At 33.8% G+C, this 14,082-nt stretch overlaps 2 protein-coding genes across 3 annotated transcripts in view; one reads left to right on the forward strand and one right to left on the reverse strand.

Annotated features, from left to right (window-relative positions):
* Positions 1-14,082, reverse strand: part of CENPP (centromere protein P) — a gene marked incomplete at its 5' end in the record, with an annotated part of 225,545 nt that overhangs the window by 126,446 nt on the left and 85,017 nt on the right. The window lies entirely within an intron of this gene.
* On the forward strand, positions 8,374-13,190 carry OMD (osteomodulin; the record flags this gene model as incomplete). Its single annotated transcript, XM_082655940.1, has 2 exons — positions 8,374-9,313; positions 11,900-13,190. The coding sequence occupies 2 exons, from the start codon at positions 8,374-8,376 to the stop codon at positions 12,223-12,225; spliced, it is 1,266 nt and encodes a 421-aa protein (XP_082512066.1). The 3' UTR covers positions 12,226-13,190.

Below are 14,082 nucleotides of genomic sequence, written 5' to 3' on the forward strand. Positions count from 1 at the left end.
TTCATCCATTCACCAACTGATCAACATATAAGTTGTTTCTACTTTCTGGCTGTTATAAATATGTGCATTCAAGTTTTTGTGTGAACATATGTCTTCACTTTTCCTGGGTATATACTTAGGAGTAAAACTGATGGGTCAAATGGCAACTTTATGTTTAACTTTCTGAGGAACTATAGATTGTTTTCCAAAGTGGCTGTGCCATTTTTATTTTTCATCAGCAATATATGTAGATTCCAAAATCTCCACATCCTCACCAACACTTGCAATTGTCCATATTTTTAATTTCAGCTATCCTAGAGAATGTGAAGTGGTACTTCATTGTGGCTCTGATTTGCATTTTCCTGATGACTAGTGATGTTGAGCATCTTTTCATGTGTTTGTGGACCATTTGTTATCTTTGAAGAAACATTTATTCAGATCCTTCACTCATTTTAATATTATTATTATTATTATTGAGTTGTACGAGTTCTTTATTTATTCTAGACACAAGGTCTTAATCAGATATATGATTTGCAAAATTTTTCTCCCATGTGTGGGTTTTTTTTTTTCCCACTTTCTTGATAGTATCTTTTGGCACAGAAAACAATTTAAATTTTAATGACATCCAATTTACCTATTTTTTCTTCTGATTCTTGCGCTTTTAGTGCCACATTTAAGAAACTGATGCCTAACCCAAGGTCATAATGACTAACATTATATTTTCTTCTAAAATTTAACCATATTAGCTCTAACACTTAGGTCTTTGTTCCATTTTCAGTAAATTTTTGCATGTGTTCCAGTTGTCTTAGCACCATTCGTTCAAAGCAGATCAAGATATAAAAGATTTCTATCACTCCAGAAGGTTCTTCTGTGCCCGTTCCCAGTTCATACTCCCACTTCATCCAGCAAACATCCATTCATTCACTCACTCCACCAAGCAGACATACCCATCCCAGAACCTTGCCAACCTCTCCTAAAAATTTCAGTATGTGTCAGTACTTCACTCCTGTATAACCCTCTCCTAAAAATTTCCTTAATAACTGTTAACTTGAGTAAACATAAGTAATAGGAATTCTGCTTCCTGGATCCACATGGCCTACCCTCTCCTTTAACAGAAAAGAAAATATTCCCATTAATTTGGCATTCCCATTAATTTGGCAAAGGGAAACACATCTTATCACCCTTTCCTGAGTCTGAAAACGCTATTGTTTTGTACTCAGTCCCAGTCAGTGAAAAAAAAAATTTAATGGATTATATAGACAACTACTTTTTAATTGTGTATATTATCTTGGAACTTTACTCTGTGAGGGTGGAAAGTACTGGCTGCTCCATGAGCCTTTGAGTGCTTCCTTGCTCTCTCTTTGCCATCTGTGGCTGGTTGTATGCTGGTCTTTTTGAATTCTTCTCTCTATACCTCCTTATTTGATGAAGTTTCTATGATGTCTTCCAGTTTTGTTATCATGTGGCTTATTGATTTGAATTGTACTTTTATCTCATGTGGTTTACTTAGGAGTTAACCGGGAGAAACACAAAGCAACAGTCCAATTGTCTGAAGAGTAAAGATTTGCAAAATATCTTCTTGAAATAAGAGCTATCCTCCCAAAAACAATTAGAAAGAAGGTACAATATCATTTGCATATGATTCATATGCAAAACCCAAGAGAATCAACCTGAAAAATCCAAGAGAATCAACTGAAAAATGATGACAGTGTCACACATATAACAAAAAATGGGTATCCATAAACATATAAAAAAACCCTAAAAATAAATAAGAAAAAGACAAATAACACAACAGAAAAATGAGCAAAAACATTAACAGGCATACCTCAGAAGAGAAAATCCAAATGGCTGAAAAACATTTGAAAAAATGTTCAACCTCTTTAGTAATCAGGGAAATGGAAATTAAAATCACAAGTAATACCATCATATACCTAAAAATTGGGGGGAAAGTTAGATAATGTCAAGTATTAATGAGATCTAAAACAACCATAGCCTTTCATTCCCACCACCTCCACTTGCTTATCTGTAACCTCCCTCCAGCTGTGAGACACCTGGCTCCCCCATTCACCACAGTTACATAACCATTCCTTTCCAGCATACATCACAGTAGTGTCAGAACTATTGACTTAAACCCCTGTGCTCATTCATTTTTACCCCTCTGCCTTGCTTTGTTCCTCTCCATTGCACTCCACACCACTTGACATGTTTATTTTCTCTCTTCCTCTTCAGTGATAATAGGGAATTTTACTGCTGGGTTCTCAGCACCTAAAACTGCCTTGAACAAAGTAGGTGCTCAACAAATATTAGCTGGATGAATAAATGAATTAAAAATCTTTATTATGGTTTATTACCATAATTACCAGTCTCAGTCAGACCTTTCCTAGCCAGCACTAGTTATCTGGCTCTGAGATAGTTTATCTACTTCAGTCAAATTATAATCATAGAATATAATTTAGACTTTCACCAATTCAACTGACTTCTCTCCCTAATTGCTACAATTATAATCACCAACTGAGGGAATTCCCTGGTGGCCCAGTGGTTAGGGCTCTGTGCTTTCACTGCCGAGGGTGAGGGTTCAGTCCCTGGTCAGGGAACTAAGATCCCGCAAGCAGTGCAGCACAGCCAAAAATAAATAAATAAAACTAAAAACAATTTTTAAATAAAATAAAATAACCACCAACTGAAACAGTGAACTATCACAATCACTTGCAGCTTCTAGTTTTCCTCTAAGGCCTGACTCAAACCACCCTTCCCACCCCCTGCCAAACCTAAACCTCCTAGACACCATCAACCTTATTTAAATTTCCTAGACACTTTCAACTCTGAGTGTTCTAGCTATATATTGATAAATATTTTCACATTTGTTAGGAACATGAACAACATAATCACTATCATAAGTTCAAATCACAGAGTTAAAAGAAGAATTTAATAAAAATTAAGCTGTTAATTTTACATTAACCTTCCAAAAGAACTGTGAGGGCATGTAGAATGATTTTTGGAAAAAGTACAGATTTGCTCTCTTCTCCTTAGCATGGAAGTCTGAGTTTTAAGAACAAACACTAAAAGGAAACATATGGAAAAGATCAGTAACAAGATGAAATCTTGGCCCAAATATGGTCTGCCACGTTTTACATACCAGTGTCTCAAATAATAGATGAGGTTTTTACAGTATTGCCAAAACATCTCTTGAAACACTGTACACTTTTTAAAAATCTGAAGTATAACAAAATAAATCTTGTGCATTCTTTATGAAAACCTAATGGAAAATACTATTTTGAGGAAACGAAAACAAATTCCAGGAATCACTTTACCTTATTAGTTTGTACAAGCTTGAAAGAATCTCCCAAAGAATGAACTCAAAGTTCACTGCCAAGAGATACAAGTTAACTCTGTTTAAAATATGAAAATATTGGTATAAAAATATAGCATTTAAGTAGTTAACTGCCACTCTTCAAGAGAGACAGCTCAGTGAAATTTGTAAATTTTCTACATCTGCAAAATAAAAGCAATAACAGCTGGTCAACAGAAGTTCCTAATTCCATCTTATTCAATACTATAAAATTATTTTTTTGTACTAGTAAAAACAGACAAATCAGAGATATACCTTCTGAGTGAATTCCATAACTAAGAGATTAATTTTATTTCAAAGGTTATTAGAACACATGCTAGTGGATGTATTTGGGAGGAAGGTGAGAAAGGGGATAGCTGATAGAAAAGAAGGTATACTTCTTTGTATGGAAAAGTGATATATTTAATCTGTGTCACTAATGACCATCTATTTCATTTTTAAAATAAACTAGATATGAAATGCTGTATGTTTCTCATCCTGGTTCCTTGTCTTAATAAAGGGAAGCACTGGTGTGAATACACGGTATCAGACAACCGAGGTCTCAAGATGACTCTGAGTTCCACCTTAAAATGCCAAGACACTGAGCTCCATGTTACAGTGGACCTTACTTTGAAGAATTCTTTGGCATGAAAATGAAAATAAAACAGTAATCAGTACATGCTGTTTCATTTAGTTCTGTTTGCCTTTCATACTAGAGGAAATTCTTGCCATACCTCAAACCAAAATTAAGGGGAAAAGAAAGAAGTAAGCCACATAAATCTGACCAAGAACACAAGCATTTTAATTTGAGTCCACAAAGTTTTGGATAATGAAAAGAAATACATAATTTTAATTCAACCCAAGTATTTTCCAAGTAGATTATATTTGCTTAAATTGCTATAGCAATTCAAGGGACAGCCCTGCCTGGACACACAGTTACTGTGGATTTTTAAGAGATTCAGTTTAAGAATTTAGGAATTTCTGATTCATTTACAGGATTTGCAAATTCATCAGCCCCTGAAAACTAAAGCAAACTCAACAGGTATGATGATAAAATAATTTTCATTTTTTAAAGAAAATATTCCTACTGTTTAAAATATATTTGATTTAACATTAAAATAGATTATAGCCATCATAAATGCACATTTTTATAAGCAATATCTGGTAAAAGCTACATTAACATTTGATTAGCAAAAATATTCAGGGAAATAATATAGGGAATTTAATTTTCTAACTTAAGATTTACCCAATAATGATTTTTGTTTAGATTTTTTTTTACTTTGAATGAAAGATTCTCACGTTAATGGAATAATTTTCTGTTTCTCTCTCCCTCTCCCTCTCTCTCTCAACTTTAAGTGACAAAAAAACAGCGAACGCCTTTGAGCCATACATCTGAGCAATGCTAGAGATTCTGGTTTTAGAGAAATGGGTATTTGTACAAATTTCACTAGAAATTTTCTCAAAATTTCTTTATTAACCAAATCTCTGATGTTACGATGTGTTTGCCTCTTCCTCAAAGAGAAAATACAAGTACTCTATCTAGCACTGAATGTTCTAGTTTCTTGGGTTTCAGTTAATTAAGATCCAAATGTATTATGGCTAAAAATAATTTTGAGACTTTCATATTTTTAATAGCAAAAGAGTTTTACTTCCTTAGGCCTTGTGTGTGACAGTGATGTATACAACTTTAATTTTACAGGGTTAAATTTAAAACTGCTTTGGAAAAAATTCTGAATCATATCCTAATACTTGGTTTCTTATATTTTAGTTTCTGTGGCATACCAACAAAACAATTAAGTTTTTAAAATAATAAAATGCTATGAAGCTTTCCAATTACTTTAAACTTTCCAGGACAAAGTTCCATCTCATTTTGATTAGTAATTTAACTTAGAACTTTCTTGATGAAAGCACGAGTGCTTTTTTCCAGGTAAGAGAAATGTTATGACATAGAAACTTTTTTAGCTATAATATGAAAAATTCATATTAATGAGTAATTTTAAAAACCTGGTAACATATTTCAGTTTGCCTTAAACTTTCTTTTTCACATTTGTGATTTTTCTACTAAACAAGGTAAGGAATACAGGTAGGAAAGTGAATATAGTATATTGTGACAGAAATATTCAATAGAAAATAGAATAGCCATGTTCTCTGTGAAAATGTTCATTTAGAGAAATCACTGTGGTGAAATAAATGCCTAGAAATAATCAACATTAGTAGCAATAAACATCACTAACAAGATGTAATCTATAACAAAAAATCAATCATGCATTCAACAAATCTGTGAGCACTTACAAACTGTGCATTGTACTAGAGTCTGTCAAAAATTAGAGGTTGAGAAATGAGATGATTGACAGTGAGTTATAATGTTTTGCTATGAGTTATGCTATAGGAGACAAGGCATAAATTGCCGAACATAAAAGGCAGAAGTAATAAAAGTATGCCTTGCAAATGGCTGGTAAAAGATTAGCTGAATGAAAAATTTGGATAAAAAGAAATGAGAGGACTATAACAGGGAAAATGATCAGGGGTGAAGTTGAGGAGTAAAAAAAATAGAAAATAATGGGTATATCAATGGAGATGGAATGGATTTTAGACCAGAAAACAGCACTTATTGAAAAGGGAGTGGGACAAGGTTGAGCTAGAGGGCCGAGGTCCTCAGTGGATGAGGACAATGATGATGAACTCAGATTTAGAAGAGAAAATGTCTTCAGGGAAAGACCTTTCTTCTTAGGCGGCCAAGAAGACCAAAAGCAGATAATACTAAGAATCCCTTTATTTTCAGAGAGGCCCTCATCATGAGGTCTTGATTCCTAGGCAAAGGTAAATGCTGAACCAAAAGTATCATCCAGGTCTCCTTTTTTCCCAACAATTTCTTGTAGTTGTTGAACAGTCATGACTTTAATTCTCAAATGTAAGATTACTAACTGATGATTACTGATGTTCTAACACAAGGTTAAAATTCAGAGTTCTGATGAGCAGTACTCTTTTCAAAGTTCAACTGTGTATCAGTCAGCTTCTGAGACCCCCTACATGGCCTGACCCTGCACAGCTGCACGTCTCTGCCTCTGCTTCTACTTTCATCTCAACTCCATGGTGCAGTACTTTAAATGAAGTATGACAAGCACTTAAAAAAAAAGTTGATATGCTATGGTATAATGAGTATAAAATACTATAATTTTAATACATAAAATATTATCAACTAGAGAGTAATATGTATAGGGTGTTCTATACCCATTCCTGTGAATCTCCCGAAGTCTTGGCCAAATGATGTCTGCAAAGGTTTCCCTGTCTCCCGCAAGCAGGGTTAAGACACTGGTTCCCACAGCACTGGTATCTCTGCTGCAAACCGTATTTCCCTCTGCCTGAGAATATGTCTACTAAATTGTATGCTCATGTCTTCATATTTTCTTCATTTCTGTATTTCCCACCAAGCACAGTGCCTCACCTCTAAAATTCGAGACAATCATCAAGTAACCCAATCAAACTAACTAAATCACTAGTAATATTTGCAAGGCTCTTTTCTAACCATGTCCACACACAACATCTAGTACAGGGTCACTAATTATAGCAGGTGAAAAAGCACTACTAATCATACCCACTGGGAGCTTCCCAGTGCCCTGTCTGGGTCAGCCAGCACTGAACACTGCCCTTTGGGATGAGACCATACTCTTTCACTTCTCCTCCCAGGACTCTATCTTACTTGATGCATGAACACTGCAGTGTGAAGATTATGGCTCAGCTATATTAATGAATTAAACTAGGTGTTCATTCCCAGAGTGCAAATTCCTGAGGTCACAATTTAGGCCTTTAGGTTCTGGTTGAGATTGGCTGTAACAGTCTTATTGTGCTCCTTCAACAGTTAACCACCACATCCCAAACATCTCACCCTTTGTTGCTTACATGTTTTTGCTCATCTCTTCTAGCTGCAAATCTTCCCTATTTCCCTCTGTGAGAACCCTCACATTCCTTCAAAGTCTAATGCAAATGCCATGTCCTCCATGAATCACATGGATAAAAAGGAACAATGGATGGAGTCTATTTAGATTTGCAAAAGGAAACTTTATGAATTTCAAAATCAAAATTGTTTAAAAGATGAAACCATTACCATTTTGGCATTTTATGTAGGAAGGGATAAGATTAAATAGAAGTCAATATATTAGAGTAAATGATTGTCTCTTCTATTTTCTTGGTGAAGAAAGAGGCAAAGTCATCATCTGATTCTCCACTAAGACCTAAACTCCTGGGAGACAGGACAGTGTGTTTTTAATATCTGTGTATCCAGAAATTAACTCCAAAATATCAGTGGAAAGAAAGAAGCTAGGAAGGTAATAGGAAAAATGTATAGAATAATCAATTAGAAAATAATTTTGTAGAATGTAAATGTTGTGTGTGTTTGTGATTTAAAGTAGTTATTCAAGTAGAGTCAGAGACAAAATAATTGGATTCTGCAAACTATTTCACAGGGAAAATTTGAAGTCACAGTTAGTCTTGGACAGAAAACACTAAGAGGAAACATGATAGTTATTTTTAGTATCTCAAGCTTTCACGTAAAATGGAGTGTTCTATGTTCTTCCAAAGAGCAGAAAAGAACATCAGCAAACAAAAGTTGCAGCGGGAAAATTTTGGTTAATATCAAGAATCTCCTAAGTAACTAAAACATAGAGTCTCTCTTCTCATAGGCAGTAAACATCACTGAAGGGGCCAAATAGTCAGTGAGAACATCCAGCATTTATATGGAAAGAGCACTTGGCTTTGGGGTGGAGAGATGTCATGCTATCATTGTAAATCTATAGTCTAGTAAACAAGACAAATCGAGATTCTCTTAAAAGATGGTTACTTAGTCTGGTTCAATGCAGTATGTGACTTTTTAAAAAATACCACCTTATACATTAATTTTGGTCTGAGCAGTACCCATTAATTCTGGACACTCTTTTATATATTTCAATACAGATATAGATATTATGCATTTTATATAACTGTCAATTTATATAGAAATTATTCTAAGTTTACTCACTTTTCCCACAATATATTTCCTTTTTGCCTTGTAATAGGACAAAAAAAGGAACATGGGCTTTTCAAGTCCAGTGTGTGTCCTTTTCTTCTTTCTTGGAGTCAAAGTATATTGCCAGTATGAAAGTTATCAATGGAATGAAGATTATGACCAAGAACCAGATGATGTCTACCAACCAGAATTCCAATTTCATCAAAATGAAGATTATGGAGTTCCATTTCATCAGCATACTTTAGGTTGTGCCAGTGAATGCTTCTGTCCACCTAACTTTCCATCATCAATGTACTGTGATAATCGCAAACTCAAGACTATCCCAAATATTCCAGCATACATTCAGCAAGTTTATCTTCAGTTTAATGAAATTGAGGTTGTGACTGCAGATTCATTCATCAATGCCACTCATCTTAAAGAAATCAATCTCAGCCACAACAAAATTAAATCTCAAAATATTGATCATGGTGTGTTTGCCAAATTGTCAAATCTACTACAACTTCACCTACAGCATAACAATTTAGAAGACTTTCCATTTCCTCTTCCTAAGTCTTTGGAAAGGATTCTTCTTGGTTACAATCAGATCTCCAGACTGCAGACAAATGCTGTAAATGGGCTAGTAAACTTGACCATGCTTGATCTTTGTTACAATCAAATTGATGATTCTACATTACAAGAAAAAATCCTTGCGAAAATGGAAAAACTAATGCAGCTTAACCTATGTAATAACAGATTAGAATCAATGCCTCCTGGTTTGCCTTCTTCACTTATGTATCTGTCTTTAGAAAATAATTCAATATCTGCTATACCAGAAAATTACTTCAAAGAACTCCCAAAACTTCATGCTCTAAGAATGTCACACAATAAACTACAAGACATCCCTTATTATATTTTTAATCTTTCCAACCTTATAGAGCTCAATGTTGGACACAACAAACTGAAGCAAGCATTCTATATTCCAAGAAATTTAGAACACCTATACCTAGAAAATAATGAAATTGAAAGTATGTAAAATTTCATTTTTTTGTGTGTATTGTTTTTATTTTTATTATTTATTTATTTAATTTTAATTTATTTACTTATTTAATTTTTATTTTATATTGGAGCATAGTTGATTAACAATGTTGTGTTAGTTTCAGGTGAACAGCAAAGTGATTTAGTTATACATATACATGTATCTATTCTTTTTCAAATTATTTTACCATTTAGGTTATTATAGAATATCGAGCAGTGATCCCTGTGCTATAGAGTATGTCCTTGTTGTACATGTCAATCCCAAACTCCAAATCTATTCCTCTCCCCCACTCTTCCCCCCTGGTAACTATAAGTTCGTTCTCTCAGTCTGTGAGTTTGTTTCTGTTTTGTAAATAAGTTCATTTGTATCATTTTTTCTTAGATTCTGCATATAAATGATATCATATGATATTTTTCTTTCTCTGACTTACTTTACTTAGTGTGATAATCTCCAGGTCCATCCATGTTGCTGCAAATGGCATTATTTCATTCTTTTTTAATGGCTGAGTAATATTCCATTGTATATATGTACCCTATCTTGTTTATCCATTCATCTGTCGATGGATATTTAGGTTGCTTCCATGTCTTGGCTATTGGAAACAGTGCTGCAATGACATTTGGGGTGCCTCTATCCTTTCGAACCATGGATTTCTCCAGATATATGCCCAGGAGTGGGATTGCTGGATCATATGGTAGCTGTATTTTTAGTTTCTTAAGGAACCTCCATACTGTTCTCCATAGTGGCTGTACCAATTTATATTCCCACCAACAATGTAGGAGGGTTCCCTTTTCTCCACACCCTCTCCATCATTTATTGTTTATAGATTGTTTGATGATGGCCATTCTGACTGGTGTGAGGTGATATCTCATTGTAGTTTTGATTTGCATTTCTCTAATAATTAGCGATGTTGAGCATCTTTTCATGTGCCTCTTGGCCATCTGTATATCGTCTTTAGAGAAATGTCTATTTAGGTCTCCTGACCATTTTTTGACTGAGTTGTTTGGTCTTTTGTTATGGAGTTGTATGAGCTCTTTATAAATGGAGACTAATTCCTTGTCGGTTGCATCGTTTGCAAATATTTTTTTCCATTTTGTAGGTTGTCTTTTCATTTTTTTTATGGTTTCTTTGCTGTGCAAAAGCTTTTGAGTTTAATGAGGTCCCATTTGTTTATTTATTTTTTTATTTCCATTACTCTAGGAGATGGCTTAGAAAAGATATTGCTGTGATTTATGTCAAAGAGTGTTCTGCCTAAGTTTTCCTCTAAGGGTTTTATAGTATCTGGTTTCACATTTAGGTCTTTAATCCATTTTGAGTTTAATTTGTGTATGGTGTTAAAGAATGTTCTAATTTCATTGTTTTACATGTAGCTGTCCAGTTTTCCCAGCACCATTTACTGAACACACTGTCTTTCCTCCATTGTATAGTCTTGCCTCCTCTGTCGTAGATTAATTGACCATAGGTGTGCGGGTTTATTTCTGGGCTTTCTACCCTGTTCCATTGATCTATATGTCTGTTTCTGTGCCAGTACCACACCATTTTGATGACTGTAGCTTTGTAGTATAGTCTGAAGTCAGGGAGCCTGATTCCTCCAGCTTCATTTTTCTTTCTCAAGATTTCTTTGGCTATTCAGGGTCTTTTGTGTCTCCACATGAATTTTAAGATTTTTTTGGTTCTAGTTCTGTGAAAAATGCCATTTCATAGGGATTGCACTGAATCTGTAGATTGCCTTGGGTAGTATAGTCATTTTGACAATATCGCTTCTTCCAATCCAAGAACATGGTACATCTTTCCATCTGTTTGTATCATCTTCGATTTCTTTCATCAGCATCTTATAGTTTTTGGAGTACAGACAGGTCTTTTGTTTCCTTAGGTAGGTTTATTCCTAGTTATTTTATTCTTTTTGACGTGATGGTAAGTTGGATTGTTTCTTTAATTTCTCTTTCTGATCTTTCGTTGTTAGTGTATAGAAATGCAACAGATTTCTGTGTATTAATTTTGTATCCTGCAACTTTACTGAATTCATTAGGAGCATCATTGTCTTTTAAAGACAGAAAGAAGAGTATTTTGACCTTTTAAAGAACAAATCTTTAAAACCATATGCTTTACAAATTGCTGAAAATGGTTGCTTTGAAGCTGGCTAGGGAAATGGCAGAAATTGGCCCCAGAGAAAGGTGTACTCCAAGGTTTATAGTCTTTTCTATTAAATGTTATCACCTTGAACATTGAGAATTAGTACTGTAGAGTATACAAAGAAATATGAGATCCTGAGTAGTAGAACTATAGGTGATTTTCACTTTTTTCTTTTTGAGATTGTTTCTACTAAGAATTTATTACTTAAATAATTTATTTAATACTTAAATAATTACTTAATAGCCAATGAAGCCATTGTTTATTTTGATAATATAAAATTCACTTATAGTTTCATTTTCATTTTACTATTTGATTACTGTAAAAAATAATTCCACTTACAAGTATTTTAATTAATAAAACTATACCCCATAAACATTTTAATAAAATTCAATATAGGATTATGGATGTAATTCAGCAGGATTAATTTTTAATTTGTATTTTTCAGATATCAATGTCACATTGATGTGTCCATCTGTTGACCCACTACATTACCATCATTTAACATACATTCGTGTAGATCAAAATAAGCTAAAAGAGCCAATAAGCTCATACATTTTCCTCTGCTTCCCTCATATACACACTATTTATTATGGTGAACAAAGAAGCACTAATGGTCAAACAATACAACTGAAGACCCAGGTTTTCAGGAGATTTCAAGATGATGGTGACAGTGAAGATCACGATGATCACCATGAAGCCCAAGAAGAAGGAACAGAAGAAAATGTTGACCCTCACTATTATGGAAGTCAAGAATGGCAAGAAACTATATAGGTATACATTTATAACTTCACGAAATCTTATTATTCAGTATAAATTTAACTAAATATGCATAGCTCGTAGTAATATACCTGGAATTCTGTACTAGTATGAGATCAAACTGAATTTAGGTTGTTGACAACATTTGCATCATTACACAGGATTAGAACTTACTCAAAATGATATAAATCTTTAGAAATGTAAATTAGAATGATAAGTAGGAATCAAAAACTACACTTTGAATATTAAATTATCATCATGTTGAGAAAAAAAGCAAGTATGACCACTTCTATTAACAGTAATTTTTCTAATAATGATGTAAGAAGTAGTGTTAGAAGCTAAGAACTGTAAGCCATGTGCTTTAAATCACTATGAGCATAGTGTTTAAATGCCAGAAGGTTACATTAATGTAACAGCAGCTACTCATTTAAGGACTAGACTGTTTTTTTGACCTAATGTCCAGAAAAGCTTTCACACTTGTATTTGAATATCATCACCATGACAGCCACCCACTGGTGCTACCACTTAGAGCACAGAATGATATTCTTGATTTTCAAAAGAGGCTATCGTACTAAGGATCCAAGGCACACAGACTTAATGAAATCAACTAGTCTTGTTTTTCTCTCAGAGCACGAAAGCAACAAATATTTAAACCCTGTATTTGGATACCTAAAAAACACCACATCATCTTATCACAATTCATATTTTAGCAAATTTCAGCAATTGTACAAAACAATCTTGACTGCGTTCCAGTGTTTCTATAGTAAATTCACTAGAGAAAGGTTTTATTTACATAAAGATTTGCTAATAAATAACTGCTCTGTTCACAAGGTTAAGTTAATGTTAGCACAAGAAAGTATATCAACATAATTAAACACTTTTATTTTCCTAACACAATATATTAGAAACATATATGTATATCAGCCAATGTTTATTTACATAGTGTTAAAGTTGAATAGAGTTCCTTTGAAATTTGAATGACAGGCTTTGATATCTTCTTTAAATCCTTAAAAATCATATATCATTTTGAAGCATTTTAAGTATGCCTTATAATGAAGTATAGCTTCTATGATGAACTTTCTTGATTTACCAGGCTAATATTTCACAGAATTCCTCAGATAAGGAATAAACACAAATCTGGAACTGCCTACACAGGAAACCCCTCAAACAAACAGTAACAATTTAAATAGTATGCAAAAAGACAAATTAAAACTGTATTTTAAAAGCAGTTGTCTAGAGGTGAGTCTATTTTTCTGGAGATGACAGTTTAAAATGAAGCCTCTAATGCTCTTTATATCTTTGAGTAGGTTATTAGCATGTAGCAGAAACAGAACACCCACATGTCCCCAGGGACAAGCTCAACAATCCAGAATGAACATGAACAACACTCCATTCATTCATTCATTTAATTAACATTCAGCAAGTCATTTGGTATGCAGGGCTTAGTAATGAGAGGTCAAACATAATACATATGTATACCTGTGAGGCTATGAGACACAGGTGTGAGGGTAAAGGTAAGAGCAAAATGATAGTGATGTGGGTAGAGCACATTTTCCAAAGAGGTAAAAAACTTTAAGGACTATCTCCCCCTTTAATGAAAATTTTTAAAATAGGGTTATAAATTTAAACATTTATTATGAGCTAATATGTGGAAAATACTGTGGGTGTTTTAGGAGATCAGAAAGAGAAGACTATTTCTTACCCAGAACAATTTAAAATTTAATGAGGAGCCATCAGGAAAATGCAAATCAAAACCACAGCGAGATATTCCTTTACATTCACTGGATGGCTATAATCAAAAAGGCAGACAAATAATAAGTATTAATGAGGAGGTACAGAAAGTGGAATCCGCTGGTGATGCAGTCAAATGGT

The sequence above is a fragment of the Grampus griseus genome (assembly GCF_964374135.1).
Source record: "Grampus griseus genome assembly, chromosome: 6".
NCBI classification, from domain to species: Eukaryota; Metazoa; Chordata; class Mammalia; order Artiodactyla; family Delphinidae; genus Grampus; species Grampus griseus.